The sequence below is a fragment of the Procambarus clarkii genome, chromosome 16, assembly GCF_040958095.1.
Source record: "Procambarus clarkii isolate CNS0578487 chromosome 16, FALCON_Pclarkii_2.0, whole genome shotgun sequence".
NCBI classification, from domain to species: domain Eukaryota; kingdom Metazoa; phylum Arthropoda; class Malacostraca; order Decapoda; family Cambaridae; genus Procambarus; species Procambarus clarkii.
Window position 1 is genome coordinate 14,858,283 of NC_091165.1, and position 15,581 is coordinate 14,873,863.

At 47.0% G+C, this 15,581-nt stretch overlaps 1 protein-coding gene across 1 annotated transcript; it reads right to left on the reverse strand.

Moving 5' to 3' along the window:
* Positions 1-7,586: 7,586 nt before the first annotated feature.
* Positions 7,587-15,361, reverse strand: LOC138365235 (mucin-2-like). Its single transcript, XM_069325501.1, has 4 exons — positions 15,230-15,361; positions 13,324-13,344; positions 12,788-12,824; positions 7,587-9,052 (listed from the first exon to the last, which is right to left on the reverse strand). The coding sequence occupies exons 1-4, from the start codon at positions 15,359-15,361 to the stop codon at positions 7,587-7,589; spliced, it is 1,656 nt and encodes a 551-aa protein (XP_069181602.1).
* Between the last annotated feature and the right edge of the window lie 220 nt (positions 15,362-15,581).

The window sequence follows — 15,581 nt, forward strand, 5'->3', positions numbered from 1 at the left end:
TGCCTTCCCAAATGGTCTGATGTTTCTATAAAAAAATTGGGAATATGAAGTGATCTGATGTTCCCATCACTGAAATATAAGAAGAACAGTTAAAAAATGAAATGAAAATATGAAAAAATAAAAAAAAATAAACTATACTCACGAAATGAACGGTATGGTAAACAACACAGCCCAATTCCAACGCAATTCTCGCGAAATAATTAAATCAAAATGAAAATAAATCAAAATCTATGAAAATTAAATTGATCAATGCATTCAGAAACACTGAAATTGAATTGTAACATATATAGTATAGCATGTGTGTTGCTCTTACAAGCAACAGATGACACTGTTTTTCAAGAAAAACATAGTTTTACCTGTCACAGGTGTGGCATCTATACCTGCGAAATGAACGGTATGGTAAACAACACAGCTCAATTCCAACACAATATCACTCATAATAATTCAATACAAAAGAAAATAAATCGAAATCTATGAAAATAAAATTTATCAATGTAATCGGAAACATTGAAATGGAATTCGTGACATATTTAGTATAGCGTGCATGTTACTATTATGTGCAACAGATGGCGCTGTTTTTCAAAAACGAATGTTTTTACCTGTCACAGGGATGTCATCTATATAGTAGGTATATAAAAATTCGCGCCTATTCGAATGCAACGTTGTGTCGAAATTTCAAAGCAATCGGTAAATAGGTTTCGAAGATTTCCCTCATATGAAAAACACAGTTTTTCAGAACAAGCAGGTTGTTTTTTTACCGTCACAGACGTGACATCTATATAATAAGTATATAAAAATCCGCTTGGATGCGAATGAAACATTGTGTGAAAATTTCAAAGCAATCGGTGAAGAACTTTCTGAGATTAGCGATTTTGAACAAACGAACATTTACATTTTTAATTATATATATATATATATATATATATATATATATATATATATATATATATATATATATATATATATATATATATATATATATATATATTCTCTTTATAGCACTGATGGAGTTATGACTCTGCAACCTTTGTTATTTGTTAATAAACAGAAGAAGATGTATACGTTTCCACTTATCATCCTAATCATAAAAGGTGTTGCATATTGTCGCACATTAACAGTCGCATTCACTACTGGGGAAGTTGCTGACCTGGAGGACCTGCTAAAACATTTCTTCCAAATTCTTTCAGTTAAATATCTCAATTATTGAGACCGCTTAAAATCTCTCAAACTGTACTCACTGGGGTTCAGGCGAGAGACACCTCACAAACTGTACTCACTGGGGTTCAGGCGAGAGACACCTCACAAACTGTACTCACTGGGGTTCAGGCGAGAGACACCTCATAAACTGTACTCACTGGGGTTCAGGCGAGAGACACCTCATAAACTGTACTCACTGGGGTTCAGGCGAGAGACACCTCACTATCTGTACTCACTGGGGTTCAGGCGAGAGACACCTCATAAACTGTACTCACTGGGGTTCAGGCGAGAGACACCTCACTATCTGTACTCACTGGGGTTCAGGCGAGAGACACCTCATAAACTGTACTCACTGGGGTTCAGGCGAGAGACACCTCACTAACTGTACTCACTGGGGTTCAGGCGAGAGACACCTCATAACTCATACCTGGAAAATAATGTTATAGGAAGAGTTTCTAAATCTTCACCCTGAGATAATTCCTTAGACAACTCTATATCACTGACTCCTAACAACCTGCCTCTGATGACCATAACTAAATGGTCTCTCTTCCGGCGGTCCTGCTGGACCTTATGATCACCTCCAAATGATACGTGATCAACCGGACTGTGATTCACAAGTCAGACAGCGTGCATGGGCGTCAAACAGCCCGGTTGACCTGACCGTCAATTATAAGTGAGCTGCCATAGACAGGGCTACAAGGACATTGATCCTTGGTGCTGAGCACTGTGTATGTGACCTTCCAGTACCTTGGTGCTGAGCACTGTGTACGTGACCTTCCAGTACCTTTGTGCTGAGCACTGTGTATGTGACCTACCAGTACCCTGGTGCTGAGCACTGTGTATGTGACCTACCAGTACCTTGGTGCTGAACACTGTGTATGTGACCTACCAGTACCCTGGTGCTGAGAACTGTGTATGTGACCTTCCAGTACCTTGGTGCTGAGCACTGTGTATGTGACCTTCCAGTACCCTGGTGCTGAGCAGTGTGTATGTGACCTTCCAGTACCTTGGTGCTGAGCACTGTGTATGTGACCTACCAGTACCTTGGTGCTGAGCACTGTGTATGTGACCTACCAGTACCTTGGTGCTGAGCACTGTGTATGTGACCTACCAGTACCTTGGTGCTGAGCACTGTATGTGACCTACCAGTACCTTGGTGCTGAGCACTGTGTATGTGACCTTCCAGTACCTTGGTGCTGAGCACTGTGTATGTGACCTTCCAGTACCTTGGTGCTGAGCACTGTGTATGTGACCTTCCAGTACCTTGGTGCTGAGCACTGTGTATGTGACCTTCCAGTACCTTGGTGCTGAGCACTGTGTACTGTGTACAGTGCTGAGGTACTTGCCACAAAGTGTCCATTGGGCTGGACATAAGGTTCAGGAGCTGTGTGGTACACCTCTGAGCTGTGTGGTACACCTCTGAGCTGTGTGGTACACCTCTGAGCTGTGTGGTACACCTCTGAGCTGTGTGGTACACCCCTGAGCTATGTGGTACACCCTTGAGCTGTGTGGTACACCCCTGAGCTATATGGTACACCCTTGAGCTGTGTGGTACACCCCTGAGCTGTGTGGTACACCCCTGAGCTGTGTGGTACACCCCTGGAGCTGTGTGGTACACCTCTGAGCTGTGTGGTACACCCCTGAGCTATGTGGTACACCCTTGAGCTGTGTGGTACACCCCTGAGCTATGTGGTACACCCTTGAGCTGTGTGGTACACCCCTGAGCTGTGTGGTACACCCCTGAGCTGTGTGGTACACCCCTGGAGCTGTGTGGTACACCTCTGAGCTGTGTGGTACACCCCTGAGCTATGTGGTACACCCTTGAGCTGTGTGGTACACCCCTGAGCTGTGTGGTACACCCCTGAGCTGTGTGGTACACCCCTGGAGCTGTGTGGTACACCCCTGAAGCTGTGTGGTACACCTCTGAGCTATGTGGTACACTCCTGAGCTGTGTGGTACACCCCCTGAGCTGTGTGGTACACCCCCTGAGCTGTGTGGTACATCCCTGAGCTGTGTGGTACACCTCTGAGCTATGTGGTACACCCCTGAAGCTGTGTGGTACACCCCTGGAGCTGTGTGGTACACCCTCTGAGCTGAGTGGTACACCCCTGGAGCTGTGTGGTACACCCCCTGAGCTGTGTGGTACACCTCTGAGCTATGTGGTACACCCCTGGAGGTGTGTGGTACACCCCCTGAGCTGTGTGGTACACCTCTGAGCTATGTGGTACACCCCTGGAGGTGTGTGGTACACCCCCTGAGCTGTGTGGTACACCTCTGAGCTATGTGGTACACCCCTGGAGCTGTGTGGTACACCCCCTGAGCTGTGTGGTACACCCCTGAGCTGTGTGGAACACCCCTGAGCTGTGTGGTACACCTCTGAGCTATGTGGTACACCCCTGAGCTGTGTGGTACACCCCTGGAGCTGTGTGGTACACCCCTGAGCTGTGTGGTACACCTTCTGAGCTGTGTGGTACACCCCTGAGCTGTGTGGTACACCCCTGAGTTGTGTGGTACACCACTGAGCTGTGTGGTACACCTCTGAGCTGTGTGGTACACCACTGGAGCTGTGTGGTACACCCCTGGAGCTGTGTGGTACACCATTGGAGCTGTGTGCTACACCCCCTGAGCTGTGTGGTACACCCCTGAGCTGTGTGGAACACCCCTGAGCTGTGTGGTACACCTCTGAGCTATGTGGTACACCCCTGAGCTGTGTGGTACACCCCTGGAGCTGTGTGGTACACCCCTGAGCTGTGTGGTACACCTTCTGAGCTGTGTGGTACACCCCTGAGCTGTGTGGTACACCCCTGAGTTGTGTGGTACACCACTGAGCTGTGTGGTACACCTCTGAGCTGTGTGGTACACCACTGGAGCTGTGTGGTACACCCCTGGAGCTGTGTGGTACACCATTGGAGCTGTATGGTACACCCTGGAGCTGTGTGGTATACCGTGGAGCTGTGTGGTACACCCTGGAGCTGTGTGGTACACCCCTGGAGCTGTGTGGTACACCACTGGAGCTGTGTGGTACACCCTGGAGCTGTGTGGTACACCCCTGGAGCTGTGTGGTACACCACTGGAGCTGTGTGGTACACCACTGGAGCTGTGTGGTACACCCCGGAGCTGTGTGGTACACCCCTGGAGCTGTGTGGTACACCACTGGAGCTGTGTGGTACACCCTGGAGCTGTGTGGTACACCCCTGGAGCTGTGTGGTACACCACTGGAGCTGTGTGGTACACCACTGGAGCTGTGTGGTACACCACTGGAGCTGTGTGGTACACCACTGGAGCTGTGTGGTACACCACTGGAGCTGTGTGGTGTAATTGCAAGTCTTCAAAATATTTGCTCCGCATTTGCGAAATAAAATATAAAAATCCACCAGTATTGGAGCCTTACTCACAACCAAGGGTTCGTACATAAAGGATTACAACGAAGGTAGTGAAATCCTCGCAGGCCCGTATGAGGCTATGTTTAGCAACCCCAATAAACAACATGAAAGTTGAAAATTAAGACTACTCTATTATGAAGGACATCTAAGCTGCAGATAATATATCTGATATTAACACGAACATAGAAGACCTGGAAAGATAAATGGACTACATGCCAAGCACTCTTGAGTATTGCTGGGTACTCACTTCCCCTTTCAGAGCAGGAGATATACCTGAGTTAGAGGGAATACAGAGAACATATACGGCACGCATAGACACGATAAAATATCTAAATTATTGGGACAGTCTCAAAACTCTGAAAATGTACTCTTTGGAAAGGAGACGAGAAAGGTATCAAATACCTTTACATAAATAAATACATGGAAGATACTGGAAGGCCAGGTCCCAAATTTGCCCAGTAGAATATCAACATACTGGATCGAAAGATATGGAAGTAAATGTAGAATTGAACCAGTGAAGAGTTGAGATGCCATAGGCACAATCAGAGAGCACTGTCTGAACATCAGAGGTCCACAGCTGTTCAACACCCTGTCAGCAAGCATTAGAAATATTGCTGGAACAAAAGTGAATGTATTCATGATACACTGAGAAAAGTTCTTGCAAGAAGTAGCGGACCAGCCAGGCTGTAGTGGATGTTTGTGCCTGCGGGCCGCTCCAAGCAACAGCCTGTTGGACCAAGTTATCACATATCGAGCCTGGCCCAGGTCGGGCTTGGGGAGTAGAAAAACTCCCGAAACCCTCTTGAGGTATGTTCCAGGTATGAGGTACACCCAAAGTCAGCAGGTGTTGCCGGCCGTCCACGGGGCGGCAGTGAGCGAGTGTGTGTGTGTGTGTGGGGGGGGGGGGGGGGCGACATTCCCGCTCCTCTCTACTTATCAGACCAGATCTGAGGCACGGCAGGCTATTTATTGCTCTGTGTACCTTAATCTTCTCCTTTATACAGTCCTTACTCCCGAGATCTCTCCAGTCACCACCGTGGCGTAGCACCAGTCACCACCACTGGTGTAGCACCAGTCACCACCACCACTGGTGTAGCACCAGTCACCACCGTGGTGTAGCACCAGTCACCACCACTGGTGTAGCACCAGTCACCACCACCACTGGTGTAGCACCAGTCACCACCACTGGTGTAGCAAGTCACCACCACTGGTGTAGCACCAGTCACCACCGTGGTGTAGCACCAGTCACCACCACCACTGGTGTAGCACCAGTCACCACCACCACTGGTGTAGCACCAGTCACCACCACTGGTGTAGCAAGTCACCACCACTGGTGTAGCACCAGTCACCACCACTGGTGTAGCACCAGTCACCACCACCACTGGTGTAGCACCAGTCACCACCACCACTGGTGTAGCACCAGTCACCACCACCACTGGTGTAGCACCAGTCACCACCACTGGTGTAGCACCAGTCACCACCACTGGTGTAGCACCAGTCACCACCACTGGTGTAGCAAGTCACCACCACTGGTGTAGCACCAGTCACCACCACTGGTGTAGCAAGTCACCACCACTGGTGTAGCACCAGTCACCACCACTGGTGTAGCAAGTCACCACCACTGGTGTAGCACCAGTCACCACCACTGGTCGCATGTTAAGGGAACACACGGCTGAGTGGGCTAGAGGGAATCTACCTCATAATTATCCAGTAATTATTGAACTGCCGGAAAACTGTAATTCGTTTCACGTAATTAAATAATCGGAATTCTTTGTTATAAAATATTTGATGTATAACTGAGAATTTTTTGTATTACTCATTCCTCAAAATTGTTACTATAAACAAGTGAGATCTTTAACGTTGGGCTATTTTAAATTATTGTAAAAAGCATTTTGAAGGAACAATATTTACATTGGATGGCTTTACAAAGTGTAAATAATGAGTAATAATGTATTGTGGTTGGTGTAATGTGGCAGGCTAAGTGTGCCTTACACTCAGGCACTGATGAGTGTAGGTGTCTGGGGTGTAGGTGTCCTGGGTGTAGGTGTCTTGGGTGTAGGTGTCTGGTGTGTAGGTATCTGGGGTGTAGGTGTCTGGGGTGTAGGTGTCTGGGATGTAGGTGTCTTGTGTGTAGGTATCTGGGGTGTAGGTGTCTGGGGTGTAGGTGTAAATAAAGTTTTCGACCGGGCAGCAGAAAATAGCATGATGTTTAACAGTGATAAATTCCAGGTACTCTGGTACGGTAAAAATGAGAACCTTAAACATAATACAGAGTACAAAACACAAACAAATCTGCCCATAGTAGGAAAACAGCATTGCCAAGGATTTGGGAATAATGATGTCCGACGACCTAACGTTTAGGGAGCATAACAAGGCAAATGTTGCGTCAGCCAGAAATATGATAGGATGGATTACGAGAACTTTCAAATCCAGGGATCCCATCCCAATGGTTGTACTCTTCAAATCACTTGTGTTGCCCCGTCCTGAGTACTGCTCAGTATTCACTTCCCCCTTCTGAGCAGGAGAGATTGCTGAAATAGAGGGAATACAGAGAATATATACGGCACTGATAGACGCGATAAAGCACCTAAATTATTGTGATCGTCTCAAAGCTCTCCAAATGTACTCACTAGAAAGGAGACGAGAGAGATATCAAATAATATACACGTGGAAAATACTAGAGGGCCAAGTAACAAATCTACACAGTTAAATGACAATATACTGGAGTGAACGATATAGAAGAAAATACAGAATAGAACCAGTGAAAAGCAGAGAACACTGTATAAACATCAGAGGTCCACGGTTGTTCAACATCCTCCAAGCAAGCGTAAGAAATATTGTGGGAACAACCGAGAACATCTTCATGAGAAAACTAGATTGTTTTCTAAAAGAAGTGCCGGACCAACCGGGCTGTGGTGGATACTTGGGCCTGCGGGCCGCTCCCAGCAACAGCCTGGTGGACCAAGCTCTCACAAGTCAAGCTTGACCTCGTGCCAGGCTTGTGGATTAAAAGAACTCCAAGAACCCCATCATGCAGGTGTAGGTGTCTGGGGTGTAAGTGTCTGGGGTGAAGGTGTCTGTGGTGAAGGTGTCTGGGGAGAAGGTGTCTGAGGTGTCGGTGTCTGGGGTGAAGGTGTCTGGGGTGTAGGTGTCTGGGGAGTAGGTGTCTGGGGTGTAGGTGTCTGGGGTGTAGGTGTCTGGGGAGTAGGTGTCTGGGGTGTAGGTGTCTGGGGTGTAGGTGTCTGGGGTGTAGGTGTCTGGGGAGTAGGTGTCTGGGGTGTAGGTGTCTGGGGTGTAGGTGTCTGGGGTGTAAGTGTCTGGGGTGAAGGTGTCTGTGGTGAAGGTGTCTGGGGAGAAGGTGTCTGAGGTGCCGGTGTCTGGGGTGTAGGTGTCTGGGGAGTAGGTGTCTGGGGTGTAGGTGTCTGGGGTGTAGGTGTCTGGGGAGTAGGTGTCTGGGGTGTAGGTGTCTGGGGTGTAGGTGTCTGGGGTGTAGGTGTCTGGGGTGTAGGTGTCTGGGGAGTAGGTGTCTGGGGTGTAGGTGTCTGGGGTGTAGGTGTCTGGGGTGTAGGTGTCTGGGGAGTAGGTGTCTGGGGTGTAGGTGTCTGGGGTGTAGGTGTCTGGGGTGAAGGTGTCTGGGGTGAAGGTGTCTTTGGTGTAGGTATCTGGGGTGTAGGTGTCTGGGGTGTAGGTGTCTGGGGTGAAGGTGTCTGGGGTGTAGGTGTTTGGGGTGTAGGTGTTTGGGGTGCAGGTGTCTGGGGTGTAGGTGTCTGGGGTGTAGGTGTCTGGGGAGTAGGTGTCTGGGGTGTAGGTGTCTGGGGTGATGGTGTCTTTGGTGTAGGTATCTGGGGTGTAGGTGTCTGGGTTGTAGGTATCTGGGGTGAAGGTGTCTGGGGTGTAGGTGTTTGGGGTGTAGGTGTTTGGGGTGCAGGTGTCTGGGGTGTAGGTGTCTGGGGTGTAGGTGCCTGGGGAGTAGGTGTCTGGGGTGTAGGTGTCTGGGGTGTAGGTGTCTGGGGTGAAGGTGTCTGGGGTGTAGGTGTCTAGGGTGAAGGTGTCTGGGGTGTAGGTGTCTGGGGTGTAGGTGTCTGAGGTGTAGGTGTCTGGGGTGTAGGTGTCTGGGGTGAAGGTGTCTTTGGTGTAGGTATCTGGGGTGTAGGTGTCTGGGGTGTAGGTGTCTGAGGTGTAGGTGTCTGGGGTGTAGGTGTCTGGGGTGTAGCTGTCTGAGGTGTAGGTGTCTGGGGTGAAGGTGTCTGGGGTGTAGGTGTTTGGGGTGTAGGTGTTTGGGGTGCAGGTATCTGGGGTGAAGATGTCTGGGGTGTAGGTGTCTGGGGTGAAGGTGTCTGGGGTGTAGGTGTCTGGGGTGAAGGTGTCTGGGGTGAAGGTGTCTGGGGTGTAGGTGTTTGGGGTGCAGGTGTCTGGGGTGTAGGTGTCTGGGGTGAAGGTGTCTGGGGTGTAGGTGTCTGGGGTGTAGGTGTCTGGGGTTAGGTGTCTGGGGTGTAGGTGTCTGGGGTGAAGGTGTCTGGGGTGTAGGTGTCTGGGGTGAAGGTGTCTGGGGTGTAGGTGTCTGGGGTGTAGGTGTCTGGGGTGTAGGTGTCTGGGGTGAAGGTGTCTGGGGTGTAGGTGTCTGGGGTGTAGGTCTCCCCGGGCGTCGCCCCACCACATACGTTGATGCAACTTTCTCTCATGTTATCTTGACGCGCAAAAGTTAGTTCAGGATCGTCAGGGAGTTATTGGGATACACGCCATGACCAGCGTGACGGGAGCGTGACCAGCGTGACGGGAGCGTTACCAGCGTGACGGGAGCGTGACCAGCGTGACGGGAGCGTGACTTAGAGGCCAGCGATCTTGTGGATAATGTTCAGTGACAGGAATTGGGAGGGAGAGGGAGGGGAAAGGAGACTAGGGGGGGAGGGGAAGGCGCTGGAATGGATGGGACAGACAGAAGCTATTGTCCTCACCTAGTTGCTCACCTAGTTGTGCTTGCCGGGGTCGAACTTCGGCTCTTTGGTCTCGCCTCTCAGCTGTCAATCAACTGGTGTACAGATTCCTGCGCCTACTGGGCTCTATCATATCTACATTTGAAATTGTGTATGGAGTCAGCCTTCACCACATCACTGCCTAATGCATTCCATCCGTTAACTACTCTGACACTGAAAAAGTATCTTCCTGACGTCCCTGTATCTTATTTTGGTACTCAGTTTCCACCTGTGTCCCCTTGCTCGCGTTCCACCCGTGTTAAATAGTTTATCTTTATTTACCCTTTCAATTCCTCTGAGAATTTTGTAGGTATTGATCATGTCTCTCCTTACTCTTCTGCCTTCCAGTGTCGTGAGATGCATTTCACACAGCTTTTCCTCATAACTCATGTCTCTTAGTCCTGGGACTAGTCTAGTGGCATACCTCTGAACTTTTTCAAGCTTCGTCTTGTGCTTGACAAAGTACGGGCTCCATGCTGGGACCGCATACACTAGGATTGGTGTTACATATGTGGTATACAAGGTTCTGAATGATTCCTTACATAGGTTCCTGAAGGCAGTTCTGATGTTAGCCAACCATGCATTCACCGCAAATGTTATTCTTTTATTTGGGATTCAGGAGGCAGGGTTGGTGTGATATCAACTAGATCTTTCTCTCCGTTTCATGAAGGACTTCATCTCTCATTCGGTATCCTGTGTCTGGCCTTCTGTTGGCTCCGCCTAGTTTCATTACCTTACATTTACTCGGGTTGAACTTTAGTAGCTATTTGTTAGACCCTTCCTTCAGTTTGTCTAGGTCATCTTGTAGCCTCATACTATCTTCCTCCGTCTTAATCCCCCTCATAATTTTTGCATCATCAGCAAACAATGAGAGGAACGATTCTATACCCTCTGGGAGATCATTTACATATATCAGAAACAGTATTGGTCGAAGGACGGAACCTTGCGGGACTCCACTGGTGACGCATCGCCAATCTGGGACCTCACCCCTCACAGTGACTCGTTGTCTCCTGTTATTTAGGTACTCCCTTATCCAATGGAGTACCTTCCCTTTCACTCCAGCCTGTATCTCCAGCTTTTGCACTAGTCTCTTGTGAGGCACTGTGTCAAATGATTATGTATTCCATCATGTCTTAGGCCGTTTTTCCCATGAACTCTGTTTCCCATCTTATATCTTTTAGGAATTTTCTTATCTCCTCATAGTTTCCCTTATGGAATGCCAGCCTTATGTTTTCATGTCCCTTCCTTGAATACATTAACTGTTCTTCTACCAGATACTCAAACGTCAGTACACTGTGATCGCACATTACTACTAAGGCCTCGATGCCGATTTCCAATTGCCGGAGTTGTTCAGAGTTCGAGTCTCGCTGGATCATCGTTTCCCCTCATTCTTGTGGGTTCCCTGACATGCTGGCTTAAAAAGTTTTGTGTTGCTACCTCCAGTAGTTTAGCTCTCCATATTTCCTCTCCTCCATGCGGTTCCTTGTTCTCCCAGTCAATCCTTCCGTGATTGAAGTCCCCCATGATAAGTAGATGGGATCGAATTCTACCTGCAGCAGAGGCTGCCCTCTCAATTATGTTATTAACTGCCATGTTGTTTCTGTCATACTCTTGCCTGGGTCTTCTGTCATTTGGTGGAGGGTTATATATCACCGCTACTACTATTCTTGGTCCTCCCATCGTCATGGTGCCTGTTATGTAATCTTTGAACCCCTCGTAGCCTGGGATAACCATCTCCTTGAAATTCCATTCCTTTCTCATGAGTAGGGCCACTTTGCCTTCTCCCCCTACCCTCCCTCTCTTTCCTTATTACAGTGTAGTCCTGGTGTGGGCAGGTACCAGAGTGCATTAAACTCAAGCCGGGCACCAGAGTTTAACAGTGATAATTCCAGGTACAGTACTCAGGAGTCAGGTCACCAGGTTCTTGGAGACCAGTGACCTTCACAACCCAGGCCAACATGGATTTAGAGCGGGAAGATCATGCCTCTCACAGCTACTTGACCACTATGACAAAATCACTGAGGCATTAAAAGAAAAACAGAATGCAGATGTGGTATACACATCCCGGCCGAGCCGGTCGGCCGAGCGGACAGCACGCTGGACTTGTGATCCTGTGGTCCCGGGGTCGATCCCGGGCGCCGGCGAGAAACAATGGGCAGAGTTTCTTTCACCCTATGCCCCTGTTACCCAGCAGTAAAAATAGGTACCTGGGTGTTAGTCAGCTGTCACGGGCTGCTTCCTGGGGGTGGAGGCCTTGTCGAGGACCGAGCCGCGGGGACACTAAAGCCCCGAAATCATCTCAAGAAGAAGATATACGGACTTCGCAAAGGCTTTCGATAAATGTGACCATGGAGTGATAGCACACAATAATATTGGGACCGTCTCAAAGCTCTCCAGATGTACTCGCTGGAAAGGAGACAAGAGGGCCAGGTACTAAATCTACACAGTAAAATAACAACATACTGGAGTGAACGATATGGAAGAAAATGCAAAATAGAACCAATGAAGAACAGGGGTGCCATAGGAACAATCAGAGAACACTGTATAAACATCAGAGGTCCACGGTTGTTCAACGTCCTCCCAGTAAGCATTAAAAATATTGCCGGAACAACTGTCGGCATCTTCAAGAGATATCTAGATAGTTTTCTTCAAAAAGTGACGGAGCAACCGCGCTGTGGTGGGGATGTGGGTCTGGGGCCGCTCCAAGCAACAGCCTGTTTGATCAAACTCTCACAAGTCAAGCCTGCCCTCTGGCCGGGTTTGGGGAGTAGAAGAACTCTCAGAAGCCCATCAAACAGATATCAAGCCGAGTGTGGGCGGATAGATAACTCGTAAAACTTGGATTGATGTATGGTGCTGGACGGTGCTTCCCAACTGCAAGTAAGTCGGGTAGCAGTGAAGGTTGAGAAGTGGAGCGGGAACCAGTGTAGTTCACTGGCCAGTTCCCAGCCAATAATATCCTCCAACTTAATGTTCTGTGAGACATTCATCTCTTCGGCATGAAATGTTCCCGTTCAAGTTCCCTGTAAAGCAGAAGTGGATCAACTTCTCAACCACTTCTTTCTTGATTTGTTTTCCGTCCAGGGCTGAGGTGCAGCTCCCCGTTCATGCACCCGTGTCTAGCTGCCTTGCCTCCATTTGCTCCATTATACATTTTACCAGCTCCCATTCTCTGTCAATTTCTTACCCAAGTGCCAGGCAGGTTTCGTGCTGGGTTTGAGACGAGGCACTAACTAGAGTAACACTTATATGCTGTGTTTACTATACTGACCTGTAATGTAAAATGTGATTCTTATACTGTGATTTGTGGATTTGTTCTCACTAGATTCGTGCGTCCCTTGAGGGCTAGAAATAGCAGTCTCCGTGGTGTAGTGGTAAGACACTCGCCTGGCGTTCCGCGAGCGCTATGTCATGGGTTCGTATCCTGGCCGGGGAGGATTTACTGGGCGCAATTCCTTAACTGTAGCCTCTGTTTAACGCAACAGTAAAATGTGTACTTGGATGAAAAAACGATTCTTCGCGGCAGGGGATCGTATTCCAGGGACCATAGGATTAAGGACCTGCCCGAAACGCTACGCGTACTAGTGGCTGTACAAGAATGTAACAACTCTTGTATATATCTTTAAAAAAAAAAAAAAAAAAAAAAAAAAAAAAAAAAAAAAAAAAAAAAAAAAAAAAAAAAAAAAAAAAAAAAAAAAGTAGATGAGGGTAGAAATAGCTCAAATTACTCTATTCTTTTGAGATGTATTTTATTGTCTCAATAAACTTACTTGAACTTGACCTTGAACTAGCTGAAGACACCGAGACACGAATGACTTTACAAGAGCACACCTTAGTTTTTTACAAATTTTTCATTTTATTGAAAATGAAATTATTTTTACATACATTTTTTACATTTTTCTCAAAATGTTAACTTTTGCCTTTGTCTCTCTTACAGGTAGAGCACGCGACTCATTCTTGATAACGGCAGGATGTCCACGAGTAGACTGTGAGGTGAGACCCTAACTTCCAACGAGGTTTCACCCACGTATAATGCGCATACTCATACAGGGTGGTGGTATACTCATACAGGGGGTATACTCATACAGGGGGTATACTCATACAGGGGGTATACTCATACAGGGGGTATACTCATACAGGGGGTATACTCATACAGGGGGTATACTCATACAGGGGGTATACTCATACAGGGGGTATACTCATACAGGGGGTATACTCATACAGGGGGTATACTCATACAGGGGGTGGTATACTCATACAGGGGTGGTATACTCATACAGGGGGAGGTATACTCATACAGGGGGAGGCATACTCATACAGGGAGAGGTATACTCATACAGGGGGTGGTATACTCATACAGGGAGAGGTATACTCATACAGGGGGTGGTATACTCATACAGGGAGAGGTATACTCATACAGGGAGAGGTATACTCATACAGGGAGAGGTATACTCATACAGGGGGGGGTATGTGGACACCTTCACTTTGATGCCGGTGTCCCAAGGGATGTTTCTCAATAGCATGATGATTGTAGTGGATGTTTAAGGCTGCAACTCTGACTTTACGTCTGGTGTTTGTGATGTTGAGTGCTCTTATGTATGTAGAATTATTAATACCTCTAGTTCTCTTGTGTTTGGTTTACAGCTGAATTTTCTTTGTTGCTCATATTCTGTGTTCCATCATAAAATATATTGGATATTTATGGCTCAGCAAGGAATTAGGAACATATATTGATATTAGTCTTGAAGGACCTGCCGAATACAAATATTTTGTCATCTCTTGATATATTAAATTAAATTGTGTTTTGGGGTTAATGTTAATAGGTCTGTTCCTAACTTGCGTTCCTAAGTGTGTTCTGGCTACTAGGTACGACATATATATATATATATATATATATATATATATATATATATATATATATATATATATATATATATTATATATATATATATATATATATATATATATATATATATATATATATATATATATATATATATATATATATATATATATACAGGTGACAACTTGGTGGTGTGACGACCGCTCATCGGAACAGTGGGGTCGTTTCACAGTGCTGGCGGTAGTGCTGGTGATTGGTGAGCGGCAGGTGATTCATCCAATCAACTGCGACTGTAGGTGATTGCATGAACAAATTAGCAAGCGAACCACTAATCAATGATCCTATTGCCAAGCTCATTTTCTGAAGATAGAATCGAAAGCCGAATTAGAATTAATTACAGCACGTGGATTAAAAGTTCTACGTTCAGTGATCTTCAAAACTCTATTATTATATCCTAGTAGACAGCTTGTTGACATTCACATCTGATAGATTCTTACTCCACCTCAACATCTCTAATTTTGTGTAGTCAGTCTCCAGTGTATAATATGTGCATTCTTAATGGTATTTGACAGCTTAGATAAATATTTGCCTAAACCCCCAGCAAGTCTATGATGGGCATTACCGACACTAGATGGTATTGGGTACCGGGGTATGTTGGGGTTTGTGGGTATGAGGTTGACTGCACATGAAGGAGGGTCTGGGGCTGTTGGAGCTATATACTGGGGACAGACCGCTTCAATATCTTTCTTGATTTCTGTTAAAAAATATTATATCTCATTCTCTTCTTATTGTTGTAGTGTAGATCATTACAAGGGCAGGTGCACCAGACATACTTGATCCAGGGAAGCGAACTTGGTGGAGCTGCTCCCATGTATCACATGGTCCGGGAAGCGAACTTGGTGCAGCTGCTCCCACGGACTTTCAGGGTTCCGTGATGGTGGACGGAACTTGATCATTACGTTCATCTTTCGACAAAGTTTTAAGAGCTTTCTTGAGAGTAAATATGGCTCGAGAGTTGTCTAGGGTGATAAAGTTTGGAGTCACCCTTGAGAATGGGACAGAAGTTGCGTCTTCTGGCGGCTGCTTGAGGGGATCGAACTGGCTGGTGGTCTCTGGATTAAGTTAGCCAAGATTTTCAAACACAAATTCTAATTGATAAATGATTGTACATATGTAATTGACTTC